General features: G+C 27.5%; 2 protein-coding genes across 3 annotated transcripts in view; one reads left to right on the forward strand and one right to left on the reverse strand.

Moving 5' to 3' along the window:
* Positions 1–938: 938 nt before the first annotated feature.
* Positions 939–5,395, reverse strand: LOC122269505 (uncharacterized). Its single transcript, XM_071180892.1, has 4 exons — positions 5,261–5,395; positions 3,607–3,818; positions 2,682–2,827; positions 939–1,145 (listed from the first exon to the last, which is right to left on the reverse strand). The coding sequence occupies exons 1-4, from the start codon at positions 5,302–5,304 to the stop codon at positions 1,044–1,046; spliced, it is 504 nt and encodes a 167-aa protein (XP_071036993.1). The 5' UTR covers positions 5,305–5,395; the 3' UTR covers positions 939–1,043.
* A 4,245-nt stretch (positions 5,396–9,640) lies between these two features.
* Positions 9,641–21,445, forward strand: part of LOC107450823 (RRM_XMAS2 and SAC3_GANP domain-containing protein xmas) — a 50,377-nt gene continuing 38,572 nt past the window's right edge. For both annotated transcript variants that reach the window (XM_043043217.2, XM_043043221.2), the window contains exons 1-5: positions 9,641–9,872; positions 10,235–10,354; positions 13,393–13,506; positions 18,933–19,022; positions 20,485–20,679. In XM_043043217.2, coding sequence (XP_042899151.1) covers positions 9,854–9,872; positions 10,235–10,354; positions 13,393–13,506; positions 18,933–19,022; positions 20,485–20,679 — 538 coding nt within the window. In that variant the 5' untranslated portion in view covers positions 9,641–9,853. The remainder of the gene's footprint in view (positions 9,873–10,234; positions 10,355–13,392; positions 13,507–18,932; positions 19,023–20,484; positions 20,680–21,445) is intronic.

A 21,445-nucleotide genomic window follows, 5' to 3' on the forward strand; every position in this document is an offset into this window, starting at 1 on the left:
AGTAGTAATGAAGACTGATTGAAATGCAATTTCAAAAAAAGTTGACTTTTCCCAATTGCTATGACTCATTTCCGTTTCTATAACTGGCCCTTACAAATAAGATTAATTTATTTGAATTTAGTGGTGGACAAAATCGTATTAAATTAAATGTATAAATTCAAGATTTAAAAAGAAATTTATAAGATTCTAATAAAAAATATAAAAATGAAATACTAGGCACAATCCGTAACTGTTGGCAGCTATGTGCAGAGTATAAAGTAAATTGTAAAGTATAAAATAAAGTGTAGACTATAAAGAAAAAAAATTAATGTAAAGTTTAAAATAAAGTATAAAAGTAAAGCAAAATGTAAAGTAAATAAATAAATACTTTTTCTATCCGAAGAGAGAGAAAGAAATATTTGTTCAATTCAAAGAAAAATTGATATATTTGTTTAATTCAATCCAAGAAATTTTATTTTTCTCATTTCATCCCAGCAGAAAAAGAAATTTATGTCTTTTGTTCTCCTTGTGATTCTTGCTAAAAACGAGTAAAGAGCCAAAATTTATTATCTATAATGATAAAATGAAGTGTGTGCGTCTCATAACTCAAGAACCGTTTCTACTCACGTCTTGAAATTTGGACAGTGGGGGAAAGTGACAATTTTAGCCCCCGATCTTAAAAATTGTTCAAAAATTTCAATTAGATCGCCCGAGAAGGGAACTTGAAAAAATGAATTTTCTCATTGTCTTCGGACTCAAGATAAATATAAATTAAAGTGCAGCTGATTTGGTTTTTATCAAATATTTTAAAGATAACATCAGCGATGTTTGCTGACTTATAGCTTAAATTGATAATTGACATTCGAATAATAATTCGCATTGTTTTGAAATAATATATGACTAGCTTCAGCTAGATGCAATAACGATCAAAAGTTGACACAATGAAAATAAAAAGCAACTTAACGAAAACGATTAGTGTTTTTATTTTCAAATTCTTTTAAAACAATATTTAAATTTTCAGCACACGAGTAATTGTTGAAATATTTGTGCATTTATCAGCAGACTTAAGGATAAATTTCAAGAAATCGAGGGGAATCTTCTCTAGCGTAATTACTTTCGTGGATCATTTTCATAAGGGACTTTCTTCCATAATCTGCATTGTAAGTCTGCAAAATAAAGCTAAATTTTAATTTGTTTTAATTTTACTTGTTTTATGCATTTCTCATAAGCTTATTAAAGAATCCGACTCCTATTAAATACCACTGCTACATTGCAGTGCACTAATAAAACATTTTCTTGTACTTTCCAATTATCCTAAGATTTGTGGGCTTGCTGCATATTCTTGCATATCTAGAATTAGGTCTACTGGAAAAATTTCCCCGTGAAAGAAAACGCCTCATTGTATAAGAAGGCAAAAAGGTGCCTTTACATATAAAAAAATGGTACCTTTAAATGTATATATCAGATGTACCGCTTAGTTCTGTCGGATGCTTTCGTAACAAGTTCTGAACATGTATGCACATGCTCTTTTGCGCCATATATGCTATGTCTCTTTTAAGCATTACAATTGGGTGAATAGCCTACAATTTTCTTTTATAAAAGAAACTTTTGCATTACTGTAAAAGGAGACGTGTACTTTCGCGGGTAAGACTTTCCGGTAGACCTAATGTATATGATATATATCTAATATATATGAAATATATATTAGGCTTATCATATGTAAGCCTGCATGAATTGAGGCAAATTACAAATTAGAGAATGTGCTGTATTTTTGAAGTCTAAGTATTTATTATATTATGAAACATATTGTCCTAAATCTGGATGAAATGAGGTTTTTAAATATTCTAATTAATATAAAAGTATATTAGGTCATATCAACCAGTTTTAGAAAGAGGCAGGCAAATTAAAAAAATGGTGGAGTGTTTTCAGGTTAGCCTGGTGCCATGCAAGAAGACAGCGATATTTTGCAAGGATATACATTATTTCAATTAGCTTTCGAAATATGTCATTTTCAAAATTGAATGTAAAAACAAATTATTTCTTTTTAATAAATCAAGATTCTTAAGTAAAACTTATGGGATTTGATAAAAAATTTAAAGTCGTTACACTTTTCCAAAATGCAACAAATCGCAAAATTAGGTCTAAAGACAACATGAACTCTGAAAACAAGGCTGATGGCAGACCTTGCGAGTTTAAAATCAAAAAACATAGAATTTTATAAAAATTTAACGAACTTTAGGAGTTGATTTCTACATATACTTTGAACTAATTCTAAATGCTTACCAATAAAGCTTACTAATAATTTTTTAGAACGTATTTAACATTTTAATTATCTAATAGATCCGTTAAAGACAACTTAAGAGATAAAAAAACAAAAACGCAATATGACGTTTTGGGAGGATGGGTTTCCTTTTTGTATAAATGTGAGACAGTGATATGACCCAACATTGAAAAATTTTAATAAAAAAACTAGTTATAAATCTGTCAATAAATGTAAAGGAAAGTTACTGTTTTTAATTATTGCCTAATCACATCAAGATAATGCTAAATCGGGATTATATTTATTTAAATTTTGGGACATTACTTTATCTGAAAACAATGAGGTTTGATTCGTAAACTCATTGAGTGATGATACGTAACTTGAATTATGGAACGAAAAATCATTGAAAAAAAAAACACAATAAACACCTGTATTCACTCACCGTTTCGTACCTAGCCAAATTAGAAGATTCATCATGTTCACCATCTCTTGTAGAGTAATTAAAACGTAGCAATGGAGGTGGGATGTGATCACATTTTTCACATTTGCCACTGTTGTCTGTTTTGCTTTCTCTATGATCTTTTAAAACTGCAATTAAAATATATAATTCTTGCAAAGTCTTCTATGACCACTACTACTTATTAATAGTTCAAACGTTTTACTTATGGATTTCCGCTTATATTTTCCAAATACGTTTCTAAAATATTTTATACAGTATTTGTTTTTTTTACGCGAATAAAAACTGCCGACTCCAATCTCGCAATAGTAAATTTTATGGTGGTTAAGGAAATTTCTTTCCAGACAAATCTGTTGCTGAGCATCAATGCAGAGTTTCTATCGTCGACGAAAATCTCAAACAAAAATCTCGCTTAGCAGTTTTGTTAATTACCAATTAAATTATTATTACTATTCCATAATTTTGGTTTTTAATGATGAATTGTTATAATAAAAAGCAGTTTTGTCAAATTTTCTAGAAAGTCGCCGGAGGTCACAAATTTCCCTGATCGGTAGACACTCTGCAATGAGAGAAAATATGGTATTGACTGAAGAAATAAGAATTTTAAGAAGCTTATTTCACTTCCTAGCATTTGAAAGAATTCGATATTAAGTTTTATTCGATATTAAGATTATTTTACAATATTTTCCTCAAACATTTCAGGATTTTCCCTTGTGAGTTTAAAGTATATTCAAGTTTTTTTTTCACTCAGAAAAAGTGTCCCCTCCATGTAATTCAACAAAGGAACTATGTACTTAATAGAATTTTCTTTTGTTTTCTTTCTTTCTTTTATTAAAAACTGATATAAGTAAAATGAATTTAAAAATATTTTACATCTAATCTATTAAATTATAACGAAAGTGATGCTCACCATTTGAGCAACAAATATCTTCACAGCTTTCACTTTCAGAAAGATGAGCTCTAAGTTTCGGAGCTGAAGCATTAGAGCAACAAATGTCTGCATACCCACATTTAACATCTCGATTTAAAGGAATGCAAAGTTTAGGAGCGGGAACATTAAGGCAAAAAGCATGATCTGCCTCCAATAAGTTGTTATTGCATTCTTGATATTGTTTACAGCATCTAGGAAGTTAAAAATATTAAAATAAGTAAACATAAAACTATAATACTACGATAACCATTAATTATTATTTAATTTTTTTAAAATTTCAAACATTGATTTTGTACGTCAAAAAGCTACATAATAGAATTTTTTGGTAAGTAATCCTTACCATTTAATTACAGATATGTTTTCCCCAAAATGAATGTCTAGGCCATTATTCACAATAAAACAATACATACTGCAAGCATGCTTCTATTGTAGGACACAAAATCTTTGGTAGGTGATGGTACGTGGGTTTAAAAATAGTGATTAATTTAAAGCGTATATCTTTAAAAAGAGATTGAAATCAGCAACTCTTTAAATATATCTCTTTCAATTACTCTCTTTAATAACTCTCTAAATAATCTCAATATATCTCTTTAAATTTCTCTATCTTAATAAGAAAAATAAATACTAAAAAGAATTTCATTTTGAGGATACGTCATTCATATTGTAAAATATTGTGGCTGGAATGTATAGTTAATGTGTTAGGAATGTATAGTTAAATTGAGAAATAGTATATTTAAATAAATATTTGTTAAGCAATGGACAAAACAAGTTTTCTTTACATTGACGAGGCCAATAATCAAATATAAAAAACTTAATGAAACTAATCGGAAGAAAATTTATGCTCGAAGAAGATTAAGTTGGTATCTTTGTAAAATAACTGTTTTTTTAAAGTCGCTTCCAAGACTGTAATATAATTATGGCAAGAAGAATTTGCGTCAGCTCTTAAATGAATGTTAACGTGACTTGTGTCTCTAGTTATACATATATGTAAACTTTGTGGTATCAAGAATATTTCTTACGTTAAGAGCTAAATGTTTTAGCATTAATTTTGTTATTTTTAATAATTGGGAAAAAACTTCTTATTTCGGGAGAAATAATTGGTAAGATTTCCCTTTTAATCATCATTACTTTTTAATACGCTTGCATCGCAGGAGAATCTTTTCATTTATTGAAAAGCCGTTCTTTTTTCTTCTTTCAAAAAAATGACATTTTTACGTCGATCTTTACCTTCGATTGGTTTCCAGATGTTTTCATAAAAAAATATTTCTTTAACAAGTTGAAAGCGTGACTTTTGTATACTGCCCTAAATTCGGAGAGTACTTTTTCGTACTAAGCTCCAAACTTCTCATTAAGTCACTAAAATTCTTCACGCACTGTTTTTTTTATAAGTATAAGTTACTGTACAATGTATTAATCTAAATATTCGATACATTTTGCAAAATTAAAAGGGTACTAATCCGTTTCGGGGAGCCATAGAAAAATCGTCAAAATGACGCTGGTAATGCTTAAATAGTTGTGGTAATAGATACCTAATGTATCGTTATAGGTACTGCAACCATAGATATTTTATGGCCCCTAAAACTAATAAGTACAAAGAGTTTAAAGTCTCTGTTCAAAAATGAAGATGCATTACTTAGATGGTTGAGTGCAACATTTACACGAATCAGCTTTATGCATATCTGCCAATCTGGGAATTCATCAATAAAATTTTGGTCAATGGTTGAGTATATATATAACTATGATTCATCTAATTTTTCTTCATAAATAATAAATTCGTTACTTTAAACTTAAATAAAATAACGAACTTATTACTCACTTAACTCACCATGCTCGTAAGTTCAGGTTTCTAACGTCAGTGTTTGCGGGACGGGTCTCGAATGTGCAAAGCTCACTTGTTCTGACACCAAGTTTCTGCTACGGTATGGCAACAAGATTGCTACTGATCCAGTTAATTCCTTTTAACGGTTTTATTATTTGGCACTTTAAAGCTTATAAAATTAAATCACCAATTTCAAAATGTTTTTTTGTTGTTGCTAACATTGATATGGGTATCAGCTAACATGGGTTACTGTTTCATAAAGACAATTTATTTTTATTTGACTTTATTTATTTGAAGATAACTATCATTCATTTTTCAAAGTACGTTTAATTATTTTCTGACTTAGCAATTTCACTTATTGTTTTGATAATTTATATGATGAGGATAATTTAAAGTTTCAACTGTAGGAAACTGCAGCAATACAATGCAACAGAAGTATTATCTTTAAAATTTATAAATATCATTAGTAAATTCCACTGCAACAAGGTAATATAATAGAGATTTAAAAAAAAAAACAGATATCACAAAGTCTCTCAGAATTACTAATACAATTACATCAAAAAAAATATTTGTATTAAAAATAAATTTTTTTAATTGACCACAAGATTGTTTAATTTTATGTTATTTATGTATACTATAATAGGTTAAATAATACATTCTCAATTATTTATTAAGGAAGTTATGTTTATGCTTTATTATTTGATAAAATTTCTTACAAATTTCATTTTTGAGTTATAACAGAGTTGTTTAAAATTTTAATTAACAATTTCAATAATTTTAATAAGTTAGTTAATATTAGCGAAGAACAAAAATTGGGAATTAAAAATCAAATTCAATTTACCTCATAAGTCAATTTCTTGTTTTAAATATTACAAACATACACAAACTAATTAATAGTTTGATTTTAAGCAAATGTATGCTTACCTCTAAAAAATATATTTGTTTGAAGTATTCTTAATGTCCGATACGATATAACGTTCTATCTAAAGAAAGATAAATTAATAAAATTATAAAATTTAAATAAATACTATTGCAACTAAATTGCAAAACGAATGAGAGAAAAAAAGTAATATTTTTAGTTCAAACACTTCTTTAATTAAATAAAAATATATTCTTTTCAAATATTATAAAATATTTTTAAATTATTTTATTTTAAAAAAAGAATAAAATAAGAAATTTATACTAAATTAAAATTTGGCACTAAAAGAAAAGGATTAGATGTTTTGTTGAAGAACTTTAAAAAAAAGTAGTAATAAGTTTGTCGTTTGTCATTAGTCATTAAAGAAGAAGAAAGCGCTTTTATAATGTCTAACTAAGAGGAAATTTCGAAACAAAATGACCTGACCGAAAAAAAATGTTAAGAGTTTCATGTCCCCTATACGTTTAATACATATTACATTAAATTACGAGAGTGTAATAGAAGAAAAGAATATATTTTTTTATTACACAATTTGGAAATTACCCGTTATTTGATAAGTCGATCACCAGATGAAAAATATTCAGAATAATTCCTTTTTTAAATAATTATTTTACTATTTATACTATGATGAGCTTCTTACTTTTATACACAAAATGAAGAAAAAAAAAGAGAAGCGTTTTTAATAGCATTTTGCAAATTTTTAATAACCGATCTAATTTTCTCATTTCGAGTTGTTCTACGCCTGCAAGACAATTTTAAAAAAATAACATACAGTATTTTAATATTTTAAAAATATATGAGAGAAAGCTGAAGTCTTCATTTTCGCTCTTATATTGAATGCAAAAACGGTGCTATATTATGTATTTCTATCAATGATTTTTCTCTGCCACTCAAGCTTTTTTAATGAATAACAAATTAAGTAAAATATGCATCTTCATTGTTATAATTTTATTAGAAATTGTCATACTTATCGTAGTCATTTGTATTGGGCTCTTTATATATACTTTTTTGCGGGAATTTTATTTCATTGATTCAAAATACTTATATTCCGAAGCTTGCAAATTTTTACTGTTTTCTTTGTTAAAAAAATTATTGTTTTTCTAATATAGATTCCTTTTGTTTCAATTTTTAATGCGACACATCAATTTCTAAATTGTGCACAAACTCAAAGCAATATTTTCCCAACTATATAATGTTTGTGAAATTTTAAAATTTGATTGTTCTTTGTTAAATTAGTTCACTTTACTTTTGTTTTGTCTGAAATAAACATATTAGTATCTGATAAAAGTATATTTTGCAATTCATATTTCTAATTGATGGAGGTTTTGAATTCGCATAAACGCAATATTATTACAGTTATAGTTTTCTGATAATCTATAGTTTTTAAAAAAATCTGTTTTAATATAATTAAAATATAATCTTTTAGAGAACAGCTAAGATGATTACATATCTGAAATAATGCAATAATTTTATTTTTGTTAAGGACATATTGTTTTGGCTCGAAATGAAATGTAAAAGAAGTTTGATTTGGCACTAAATTTAAAAAAAACTGTTGAAAATTAAAGTGGACAATCATCATTAGTGAGTGGATACAACATAAAATAATGCAGTGTTTTAACCCCTGAATCTTTCCTTTACTTCCGTCTCTGTGACAGTGATGATCTGGAAAATTTGATCTCATCGTCATAAAGGAGCTTTGTCAAATCGTTGTCTAAATAATTATTGAAACAGTTTATTTTTCTAACAAATGCTTTGCATAATTTACGTTATAAAAAATGAACTACTCTATATTTTTTTCTACCAGGTTTTTTAATATTTTTCTAAGTGATGTAAAAGACAAGAAGAACATTTAAATAAAAATAAATAGTTTTAAAAAAAAAAGCTTCTTATTTCCATTACAAGAGAAATCTAAAAGTTTTCTAATTTTTTTAAATAGTTTTAAACTTCTTCAATTTGTGAAAATTGAAAATCTTTAAATTCTTAGGAAGAGGGGTGTGACCCCTCATGTGACCAAGTATTCCTGTCAATGTTTGATGCAAATTAATATGTTCTATATTTTGTGAATGGATGGTGTTTTCAATAGAAATGTAAACAATAACAATCTCGAGCTCGGGACCTACTCTAATTCCGGTTAAAAAGTTTGTAGCTGCTTACTACATGTTATTCTGATAGGCGATGCTTTCAAACTAATAATTTTGTTTTCAATAAAAGAAATAAATTAAATAATTTCAGAGCTCAAATCTGCCGTATTTCATAAGATTTTAATGTTATTATGTAATTCTGGGGAGTTTGGAGTGAAAATTTGTTTTAGTTATTTGTTATTAAAAAAGGTGACATGGTTGCTAGATTTTGAATAACTCGCTTTTTTGGCAATCTTGCTTTGGCCTCTTTCCATTTGTTTATTACTGTTTGTTTGTGTTGCAAGCTGTGCACCATCTTACGTTAGTGTTGTTAGCATTGTAAACATAAGTAATAAGTAATCAAATACATTGTTTGCAAGAATCTCAAAACACAATGATGCCAAATGCAGGCCCGGCTTATGCATGTCGCGGCCCCTAGGCAATGCTCGTCTCACCCCCCCCCCTACAGTCTTCTAACTTCGTCATATATTTTTTCGCTAACACAACACTTTATTCATAATTACGCTGTTTTTTACTACATAGGTATATTATCACATTATTCAATAAAAATATTGAATCAAACGAAAAGAATATGAGTAATTAATATATGCATTTAAAAAAAATCATACAATAAGCTTAAATATTAACTCTTCTAACTTTTTTTGTTACAAAATCGTTCAAGACATCCTGAAAGTTAACCTTTTCCATACATCATTTTCAATTGTTGTTGTTTTTAACGGTTTTGAGACATACTTGAACGAAACCAGTTTTTGATTAATTTCAATTTGGAAAAGTTTCGTTCACCAGTGGCGTTTGTAATCATTAGACTTCTATATATTTGCAAAGCTGTCATTACATTCGGGAAAGTTGTTGAATTTTTTTCTCTGTAACACAGGGCCCCTGAACGTGGCGGGGCCCCTAGGCAGTTGCCTACAGTGCCTAATGGATAAAACGGCCCTGGCCAAATGGCTTTAAAATACAATGGAAACAGTAACCCGGAAATTTAGGCAGTCCTGATCTTGCAGCGTTCCCTAGTGTAGAAAACACCATCCTATGGACAATGTTTTTTTTAAGTAAAACGCTACTATCTCTGTTAGCGACATCTAGGAATGAATAAACTGAATTTTTGAGCAAAGAGTAAACTTTTATTCAAGCAGAAATAGACAGGCGGATGCGTAAGATTTCATATATTCAAAATAAATAAATGAGAACGTTTTTCGTCGCAATTCTTCGTCTATTAAAGTGTTCTTGATTTTCTCATACTATTAAGTGTGGTATAATTATAGGTTTGTTAGTGAAGTAAAAATAATTTCAGGTTTAATAAAATATAAAAATTTTAACATCAAATTTCAAATAAGTTTTGTTATTATGGAGACTTCAAGTGCAGGTAAAATAAAACCAACTTTGAAGAACTAGTAATTCTTAATGTCACAACGAAATAAATTTTGTATTTTTTCTATTGTTTCTGGTGTAATAGTATTTAGTTTCAAGTCGTGTTTTTAATTTCTAACAATTTGCTTCAGTTCAAAACTTAAATTGAATTAATTTTGGAATCTTAGGTTGTAATTTTTATTTTTGTTACCAGAGTTTTTTTTTATGTGTTTATACCTATGGTATTTGTTCAGTGTTCGACAAACTGTGGCTCATAAGAACTGTGACAAACTGTGGCTCAAAATTTTATAGCAGAGTTTGCTGCTGTATAACTGGAGTATATTAATTTCGTACAATTAATACTTTCTCTTTATCTAGATGCTGAGGTAAAAGATACATTAATAGAATCTGCTGATTATAATGTTCTGTCTAGGCCTCCAGAGTTAGTTGAGTCACAAAAGTCATCCAGTAGTAAAAAGAAATTTGGTGAAGTATTTTGTAAGTTATATTTTTAGTCTAGATTATTAAAGGGATCCCAATAATATTTTTTTAGATTATTTGTTGAAGAGCATGTAAGTGTATGAGATAAACATACATGGTGTTTCATTGATTAACAATGTGGTAACTCCAGACTGCTTGATACTTGCAAGTGCAGTGCTTTCATATTTTTTTCTTTTCTCGCATTAAAAAATGATTAACGTGAGAAGTTCGCGCACTCTATTAATCAATTTTAATATGCGCGAATCACTCGAATTTTGGAAAAAATTTCGTCTTCCGCAAATTTGAATAAAATCCGCCATTTTGAAAAAGACATGAAAACAGCTACGACAAGTGTTGAGAAAAAAAAAGAGTCCTTTATAATAATTTGTTTAAAGTTAGCTCCATTTTTAGCTGTAAATGAATTACCGAACTCCCTCACCCACAATTTACAGCAATTTGTAAAAATTGAAGTCTGTGAAAACAATGCTGGAAGACCTAACAAGAAGTATGAACATGGAAATAGCTTCAACGAACTATACTATAACAGAAATAATTGAAAAGCCTATACTGGCAGATGTAGAGGATAGGAAAGTGTGTGCACAATGCTACAAATTTAGTTAGTGATTCCGAATAGTTCAGCATCTGTCATTTAGCACCCAAAACCGAATTAAAACAAAATATTGTAACAGATTTGACTGATGAGCATTTGAGCAACCTAATGAGAATAGCTGATGAAAAAGTAGATATAGAACATTTTCCATATGATGATGCAATAAAAATATTCAATGGTTTAGAAATTAGAAGATGTTAAAAATGTATTATAATTAAAGAAATATTTTTTTCCCAAGTCTATTCGTGTTTTTTTAATTTTTAGAAATCTCACTTAACTTTTTGAAATCTCACCCTGTTTTTGAGAATGAGCGAGAAATTCTCTCTCATTTTTTTTCTGTAATGAAAACACTGAATTGTATGGTTGAATTTCTGAAGAAATTTTTTTTTGAAACAAATTTTATCCGGCCGTTGATTAAATGTATTATGTTTCTTTGTTTTTTTCTCTAGGTGTTAATTTGTCATGTAAACTAACTAACTCAGTGGCGCGACAGCCCATTAAGAGGGCCAAGGCCGACTGTGCCCATCTCAGTTTTCTTGACCTTGGGCTCTGGGGTGCAGGAGCATATGTTCCGGTCAGGTGGTCAGCCGAACGCGGAGCCCCCAGTGTTAGTTCCCAAGCATGCTTGGTACTCATTTTATCGACCCACTGAAGGGATGAAAGGCTGAGTCGGCCTTGCCCGGCCCAAGGATCGAACCAAGGACCTGTGGCACGGCAGCGCGAAGCGCTACCACTCAGCCACCGGGCGTCTAATTTGTCATGTAATTAAGATGTATTAAGCTCTCTTTTCTTTATCTGTGTGTGTTGACAATTTACTCTATAAATTAATATGCAACATTATTTGTTCGCATATTATTTTTATTCAAATTGCTAAAATATTGTTTGCTTATGTAACTTAAATTTGGTCGAAAGGTACAACTATAAATAGTTTATTCTTTTCTTTTTTTCTCTTCTATATATTATATCTATGTATTTGTGTATTAAAAAAGCGATATTAAAAATATAAAGAGGGAAAATTGACTGTTTGACAAGTCAAAGTAATTTTTATTTAGTGGGATATTTTGTTTTTTTATAAGTTTTCTTTCATTTTTAAGTAGATCTCCAATTATGTTACTGCTTTTTAGGGATATAAATGCATTCTGAAAATTATCTTACGATAGTTGTTTTTTTGTTCAAAAAGTGTTTCAGAGATAGCATTCATCAAAAGCTAAGTTTTTCAATTTTATGTTTTTATTTTTGCTTTTAAGTATGTTATTTACATACACACATTTTCTTTGAACACATTTCTTTGGACTTGTTTAAATGCAACATAGCCACCAAGACAGCTTATTAAATAATGCTGATCAGTATTATCAAAAATAAAAGTTGATTCATAAAAATTATTAAGGAATGCTTTGTGAGGGTGCTAAATTATCTTTTTTGGAAAATGTCAACATTTTTTATGTTTTTATAAAACTTTCATAAAATTTCTGTTTTTTTTTTCCCATTCTTTTCCTACCTTCTACTGATATAACTTTGCATTTTTCCATTTCGAAAGATGTGTGCAACTAAAAATAAAGTAGCGAATTTTAAGTCTGATTTAGAATCATTTGATCAAGAACAAGCACACAGGGACAAATAAGCAATCTGAGGTAGAATCTATTCAATGGTTTGCATAACAACAGCTTCTTTACATCTTCGATCTGATCACTCATAATTTTTTGTTCCGTATTGCCGTATATCTTAACTGTTTGTGTGAGTCATGAAAAGACAAGAAATTGAGAAGACGAAAGAGACCATATATTGTTGCTCTTTGTTTCTGAGCAAAATGAATTTTTTTGAATAGTTTGAATAAAATAGGGTTTTGTCCCTTTCATAAGGACTGAAATTTGCAGAACAATCACAATATTTCTTTTTACTGTTATTTTCAATGAAATAATTTTCAAGAAATTCATGAAAAAATTATTATGAAATCAAAGTTGTGCTTTTAACAACAGATTTTTATAGTGTTTAATTTTTTTTTTCAAAATTAAGCTTCAAATTTTTTTTTAAAATTTCCTTGTTGTACCTGGTTTCTCTTTTAATAAGAGTTTAGAATGAAATAGTTAGGCAAAATACATACTTTTATGTAATTTGTAAGAATATCAAATTTTGCAGAATTACCTGCCATATTTAGAGTCTGAATTTCAGATATTTTGCTTTTATTTTCTTTTTAAAATAAAATTTAACAGCATTGTCAATAAATTTATCTTTATTATGTACCTTAAAAAACTGTAAAACACGAATTAAAGGGTCTAATAATTTTATTAATTTCCTTATATATATATATATATATATAAATNTTAGTTTACTTAAAATAAAGATTTATTTGCGTGATAAAGTCTTTCTTAAATAAAGCAAAAATTTAGAATATATATATACATATATATTTATTTATTTATTTATTTATTTGTTATAAATTTTTTAGGTGCTGAGGGAAACTTATCAGCAGAATACTATCCAATACAGAGATCTCAAATAATTGCTGCACCCCATTTTAGATCTTCGAGAACTAAAAGTAAAAGTGGCCATGAAAAAACTAGTGAGTAAAATGTTTTATTTATTTATTATTTTTTTTACTTCTATCTATTGGTTGGATATCAGATGAAGCTTGGCAAAATTTGCTAAGCTTCAATTTATCAGTTAGTAAACTAATTGACATTGGAGGACTTTTATTTTAATTACGTTTAGTTCTCACAAATAAGATAAAGTAGATAGAAAAATAATGTAAAAAAAATCAACTGAGATTATACACATGAAATCGTAAGTTTCTTTAAAAATTGCTGAACGGCTTCAAAATTGTGACTATTCTTCTTTTTAATACTTTAAAATAAGACTATTACCTTTATATAAAGAAAAGTGATAATATGTAAATGAAGACCATTGGTGTTCTCCCTAAGCAGTTTTAGAAGCAGTTTAACACTGTACAAACCATTATAAAGCCTGATTGCTCAACAACCTTAATCTAAACAAATATCACCAGGTATCATCTAACAAGATTATTTTAAAGGAAAGTTTTGCATTAATAGAATTTTTTTTAAAGCTGCAGCTGGCCAGGGTCTGACGTTGTTGACTTAAATCACTTGATTTAAATCATAATTTGAACACCAATTTTTTTTATTAAAAGAATCATTGATCACTGAAAATAAAAAGTTTTTTAAAAGACATCAATTTAAACAAGTTGAATTTTTTAAAAAAAATTTTTAAGTACGAATTTTTGTTGTTGTTGTATAATATAGTTAATAAATACATTTTTTAGAGTGTAATTTTTATTAAGTCTGATGTTGGTGAAATTTTACTAAGAATGGTGCTTATTTTTACTATTTTTAATAATACTTACTTTTTCTAAGTTTTTTTTTACCAAGAATGGAACATACATGTAATGAGTGGAATATACATGTAAATGATGTTACTCTGCGCTTTCCTTTCATTATTTAATTAAAAAAAGCTTTGATTTAAATAAACTTTTCTTTTTAAAATTCAACTAATTAAAATGTAACTGTTTTTTTTTTAAAATTATTTGTTTGAGTATAATTTTTTTTAAAATTTAATATAATTGTACGTTATATAAAAAGTAATTTTTTTTGAAGTCTTATTTCATAATAAAGATTTCTTACCAAGGAATAATAGAAGCGATAAACATGTAAATTATTATATTTTAAAATGGTCCAAAAATACAATACATATATATATTTATAAGATATAATATTTATAAGATAGAATAATCTCTCTATATGAGGAAATATCTTTTTCTTTCAGTCGAAAGATTTTTTAGCTTTATGAAACTTTTGTTAGAAATGCTTTTTTTAAATGATTTGTCTTTAGTATGCTTAATGTTTGTTTTGCAAGGTTTAGAAACAGTGTAGTTCAGGAATCGAGTTGCGTGATTACAAATAATTATATACAGGGTATCCGCGCACCTGGAGAGTCATGAAAAATCATGGAAAGTCATGAATTTCAGTATTGAACAAAATTTGTCATGAAATGTCATGATTTTTGCTATTTTTTAAAAAAAATCATGGAAAGTAATGAATTAAGGTCTCCCAGTGTTGCAAGTGCTGTGCCAATTGCGCCGATCCGTGCCAATTGTGGAAACCTGCGCCTACAGGATCCAAATTGAAGTAGTAGGCTTAAATTGCTCCGATCTGCGCCAAGAGGGATATTTTCCCCTGGGTATCGCCAAGTCACAATTTTGCGGCAACCCAGCTACTGCCATGTGGGGGGTTGCTCTGGATTCAGTGGGAAGGATTCTAGCACTCTCATGTGCAACTCTGCTTCATTTTGCAAGATATTCTCAATTTCAGATTTCATTTTTCACTCTCTGAAATGGAACCGAAACTGCCCGGGAATTTTTGGGGGACCAACTAAACATTGCCAAATTTTAATAGCAAAAGAAAATTTTATTTCTCTTGTTAATTTCATCGTTATTGAAGTGCCATCGTCTTCGTCAATGGCAAGCTAATGGCCTTCTTGTTCTATTCTATTTATAGAATAGTACCCATGATCTTGGAATTAACTTGGGGACCATTCACTAAGTACATGTTTTCATGTTGATCCTCAGAGCAGTCAAGAATCACAAAGCTTCAAAACCTCAAATTTCCATCTCCCTGTTATTCATTTAATTTAATAAAATTATAATTATTTGAGTTTCTTACACGTAAATTTTAATCTGAGGGACCATCCACTAATTGCATATTATTTTTAAAGATTTATTTTACTTTATTACTTTTTTTTTACTAATACTTTTTTTTACTTGTTGCATTTTATTATTGTGTTATTACTTTCAAAATTTTCAGTGCTCTTATTTTGTTTTAGGAAAAAACTTAATAATATTTAGAGGCAAGATTTTAAATAAATATGAAGAGAGGGGCTTTCAGAATTTTTAAAGCTGCAAAAAAATCTTATGTTTTTCAGATTTGTCATTCAAAAATACTTTAATTCATCTTTTAATGATTTGATTTAAAATAATTGATATAAAATTTTTTAATTATTACAGATTTGTTAAATATTATGAGTGTAGGGACAATATAGTAATTTACTTCTGACAAAAAATTTTTAGCTTCAATATTCATTGTATTTGCATTTAAAAATTTAGGGGCCATTCACTAATTAACATTTGTAATATAAATTTATTAAAGTTTGCTTAATTCTTTACATATTTTTATAAATTCGGTATATATATCAATATTAATCTTGTTAATATTATGTTGAATATTCTACTATAAATAACATTTATTTAAATTTTAAGAAAAATATACTTAATAACCTTTAATAGTTAAATTAATTCGAGTTTTAAATTACCTTTTACAGAATTAAATAAAGTAATTATTAAATTAAAAAATAGTATGAGCCACTCAATATGTTGTTACATATGGCTTTATTGGAAATATTAATCCATATACAATGTTCAACTTTAAGTGGACATAAACAAGGAGTAAAAAGGAACAAAATTACAATAACAAACAAAGAAAACAAATGGCAAACACATATTAATACAAAAAGAACACATAGAAAAAATTAAAGTAAGAAAAAGAATATATATATATACAATGAAGAATGAGGAGTAGACTTTACAGAGAGTTCATGTGATCTCTGGCATCCCAGTAAAGTTTACACAGATCACTCCGCACGAGCCACTCAATATTGAATTTATTTAAATTGCTTTTTCCGAAAGCTCATTTTTAAGAAATATTTCTGCTATATTGGATAAATTTTTAGGTCTTTTCCAAACTGAGATACCATTGATTTACTTGCTGTATGATGAAATGGTGTCTCTAGTTTAAGCATTGTTAGGGCATTTTTTGAAGAGTTCTGCTTTTCTTAGTTTGATAGGAAGGGACTTAAAATCTTTCGATGTAGAAAATGCAGAAATTTAGCAAAATTCAAATTTAATAGATGTTGGACTAGATACCACAAATGCGATGACATCCTTATCTTCTTCAGAAAAAAATTCTATGTCCTAATAATTCTATTCCTTTTATCTGAGGCTAAGTCGAGAATATTTAACAGCATTGGAAGATACCAAAAAGAAACTTAATTTGTTTATGCTAGGACCTTGAAAAAAGTGTAAAAAATAAGATATGTTATTAATGAACAAAAAACTCTTGTTATTAAATTCTTGTTTTATTTTTTTTTATTAAATATGCTCCAAATCTTTGTTTTGCTGCTCCAAAATTGCTTTTTCTCTGCTCCAAAACCATGTTTATGCAAAGTGTTCCTGTCCTTCCGNGACCTTCAAAAAAGTGTAAAAAATAAGATATGTTATTAATGAACAAAAAACTCTTGTTATTAAATTCTTGTTTTATTTTTTTTTATTAAATATGCTCCAAATCTTTGTTTTGCTGCTCCAAAATTGCTTTTTCTCTGCTCCAAAACCATGTTTTGCCACTTGCACCATTTCCAAAAAATCTAATTTTTAAAATGGAATCCCCCCCCTAATTTCATCCTGTTCCAAGTAATTGAATTCCTAACAAAATCACCACTCAGGCATATTTTATTACAATATAAAATTATTTTATCATGTTCTTTAAAAAATATGTTGTTCTTTCAAAAAAATGAAAGGAAAAACATCATTTCTAGAGGGAATTATCTTTTAAACTCTTCTGTGAAATAAGAATTTTTAATTTTTTTTATTACTGTACAGAACCCGTTATCCGGAAATCGGAAAACCAAAAAACCGGAGCGAAATTCGATAAATTTTCCCACCATTATGAAAAAAAAATTTTTTTTCCTTATAAAATTTTAGGATTTTTCGTTCTTTTTTGAAAGATGTTTACCTTACCATCATTTTGGAAATAATCATTAGTGTATTGCTCCATCGTTTTTTCTTTTTAAGATTATTTCCAAAAAAAAATTTTTTTTAGTTGTGTTTATCAATAAAGAAACGGCTTTTTGTAGCGATTCAGAAAACCGGAAAAATCAGTTATCCGGAATAGCGATGGTCCCGATCGTTCCGGATAATCGGTTCCCTACTGTATTTATTTTTTTAAAAATTTTATCAATTTAAAATTCTATTTGAAGCAAACCAGTCATTGGCGAATTTTTTTTATTCCGAAATGAGAACAGAAAAATTAGGAGTATTTCTTTCCTTTCAGATGAGCAAGAAAAGTTTCTTTATAATATAATTCTACAGAAAAAAAATTATTTGCTTTTTGTATTTTTTTCAGCTATTTTATTGTTTCAACTCTTTCTTTACTCTGTTTTTTAAATTTAAAATCTATAAATATGAAGATGCAGAGTTTAGCAGTTTTAGTTATACGTATAATTTCAATTAATGTTATTATAATGCTTTTTTAAATTTATTGTTGCGTTTTTGACCGAGAAAATAGTAACTTCGTTAAGTCATGAAAAAATCTTGGAATTAGTCATGGAAAATCATGAAAAGTCATGAATTTGAAAATCTAAAATGTAGCAGATACCCTGTATATATTATTGTAGTATGTTATAGTTACAGTTATAAAAGAGTATTAATATTTTATTATTCAAAAAAAAAAAAGAAAAAAGGTCATCAACAGTGTTTTATCTCTTCAATTGTTGAGCTATTGTCTTATCTCTTCAATTATTGAGAAAATTTCCTTGCAGCACACTATTTTCTTATTCGAGAAACCACTTTTTGGATGCAGGAAAGCTACCAGTTTAAAGTTTGGAACAAATGCTCATTGGGTTTATCGAGAAATATATTTTTCTTCTAATCTAAAACATCAAGCTAATTAAATTTTCCGGCTTTAACCAATTTTGAAAATATTTTTAGACGACGCTAGATTTGTTTTAAAAATAGTTTTGAGAATTATTTCTGAACATTAAAAAAAAAAAAATAAAAAATAGTACAAGACTTTTTGAAATTAAAATGGAATTGAGATTTTAATGAAACGTTCAGGAACAATATTTAAAAGACAAAATCTGTGCTGTTTTTCATCTTAGGTTGATGTTATATGATTGATTTATATAAATATAATTTTGGATTTGTAGCTTCTAGTGATGGCAAAAAGAAACCAGTTAGAAAATCTACTGAAAAGCTATCAAAGGAAAAGTTTCTTAGAAATAAACTTGTCAAAAAAGGTGAGTTTAGTTTTATTTTAATAAGAACTTTATTGTTTTCTTTCTGTAGGAGAGAAGGGTGTTATTATGTTAATAAAACTTTTTTTTAATGCAAAAAGCTTGCCATATATCTCAAAAAAAAAGGAAAAAAAAAGAAGCAAAAAATATCTTAGTATGAAATCTTGTTACCAATTTAAAAAAGTTTAGTGATTCTAGGTATCAGACACACTAGGAATAGAAATTTGAACTTAAAAAATTTGTTTCCGCTAACTATTACAAATACTAACTACAAATTATTAAATAAAAATTTTGTTTAACAAAAAATAATATTAATAATTCTAATTAATAATAAGAAAAAATAATATTGATAACTATTATTCTGTGTTACATCAAATATGCAACATTTTTATTAAAAATGTACCAAGAATTATACTATTTAATGTTTCAAGTATATTATCAACTATAGAACTTTGTTTTTATAAAATTTAGCATATATATATATATATATTGCTAAATGTATCAAATTATGGTGTGCAAAATGTAATTCATAATAATTTAATGTCTCATTTTTATAAATTTTTTTACCTGATATATTTATTTAAATATATGAACATTCAATTTGTTTGTAAGTGTCTTATTGATTTATAACTATGTCAGCTCCTAAAATTAACTATATAATTTTGGATAAACTGAAAATAATGTTTGTGACAGGTCTAAAATTCTGATCATTGTTACTATTTAAAAATAATAATAAAATTTTTTTGCCTAATATCTTTCTAAATGAAAGTTCTTTATGTAAAAAAGTTTTCAAACATTCCTATAATAATTGTTGCTCATTTGTACAAATGTTTACGCTGGGATGTACTAGTAGAAAATATTTGCCTTTAAATGTTTTAATGTCCAAAGTTTGCTAGAAATAATTATTTTACTGTATGTTAAGCTGATGAATAGTAAGAATTATTTATTTATTTATTTTTTCAAACTTTAATCCTCCTTTTATTTTCTACTGTCATATAGAAAAAAATAGCTTTCCTCTAAAAATGTTTGAAATATTTATATTTTAATGACCCAATGGCAGTATGTTTAACAATCCTCAGATTTAATGAAAACATTTGAACACACTGAAATAGTAATTTTGTATTTTCAACTTATAGTGTATTGAAATTTTTGATGGCATTCCTTTTATCTGTAATTCAATTTTTAATCGGTTCTTTAAATCAGAAATTAAATTTTTTGTGTAGTTGAACTGCTTTTCTAATGTTTATATTTCTTCTAAAGTGCAAATTTTTGCATTATTTTAAACATTTTTAACATATTTGTATACTTTCACTTAAATTAAAAGAATTATCTTTAATATTATTTTTAATTTGCTTCACTCTATATCTTATTGAAATTTTCTCTTTTCCTTCATTATTGTTACAACTTTTTTCTCTTTATTTTGAAAGTTTTTTGAGTGCTGTTATTTATTTGATTTTTTTTCCAGCATTAAATTCTCTAAAATCAAATACTGCAGATGATGTGGTATCAATGAAGGAATTAAAAGCTGAAAGGTCTAAAATGTTGAATGAGAACTTTGATTCATATTTAAAGAAGGCACAAAAATCTGTAAAAACATCTGGGTATTCATATTCTCCTAAATCTGACGGAGGAGCTAAAGACAATTTGGAATCAAGTAACAGTGAGTATTTTTCAATTTGATGAGAGTTTTTATGTCTGGAAATAATTTTTAATGATGAAGTCACCATGAAAATACAATTTTCATACATATAATTTTTTTATTTAAGAATAATTTTTATTAAGGAGATATCAATGGTGGCATTTTTAAAAACTTTTAAAGTTGCACACTTTATTAAGCTTAGGAATATATTTTAGCTTATTGATCCAGCAAACATGCATATGCTGTTAAAAAAAATGTGAAAGCTATGAAAAACACTTTTAACTTTTAGTTTTGCTTTTTAACTTTTATGTATCTAAACTTTTTCAGTTGAAGATTATTTAGAATGTTTAACTTCCTTAATCATTAGTAAAATAAACTTTTCTAGAATGCATTAATTCAAAGCTTTTTTTTAAGAAAAAGAAGTTTTCTTTAATTGCTAATACTTATTTGAAATAGTTTCTTTGAAGCCTTGCTAAATCAAATGACATTGAAAGAACACTGTGTTCTAATGGACTTTAAAATGACATTGCCTCTTTAGAATGGCAAACAGGACTTTATCTGTGGGTGGCAGGTCATGGTAATTGTGTTTATACAAAAGTATGCAGTATCTGGTCATTATTTATTTAAAAGTATAAAACAAATAAAGTAAAACGAAAATATAAATAACAGATCAAGTGCAATAATACTTCACAAACCAGTCAACAAAATGGCGACTGTTTAACATGTGATTGGCGTCAACCAATCAAAATCAACAGCAGCACAAAGCCCAGCAGACCAGAGCACAAAG

Source organism: Parasteatoda tepidariorum, chromosome 5, assembly GCF_043381705.1.
Source record: "Parasteatoda tepidariorum isolate YZ-2023 chromosome 5, CAS_Ptep_4.0, whole genome shotgun sequence".
NCBI lineage: Eukaryota > Metazoa > Arthropoda > Arachnida > Araneae > Theridiidae > Parasteatoda > Parasteatoda tepidariorum.

Excerpts from the sequence above, each read along its gene's own strand:
- LOC122269505 (XM_071180892.1), bottom strand. The coding sequence starts at position 5,304 with ATGCATAAAGCTGATTCGTGTAAATGTTGCACTCAACCATCTAA. Across the intron at positions 3,819-5,260 it reads TGTTGCACTCAACCATCTAA|ATGCTGTAAACAATATCAAG; the intron begins GTAATGCATCTT and ends TTAACTTCCTAG. Across the intron at positions 1,146-2,681 it reads ATTTGGCTAGGTACGAAACG|ACTTACAATGCAGATTATGG; the intron begins GTGAGTGAATAC and ends TTTATTTTGCAG.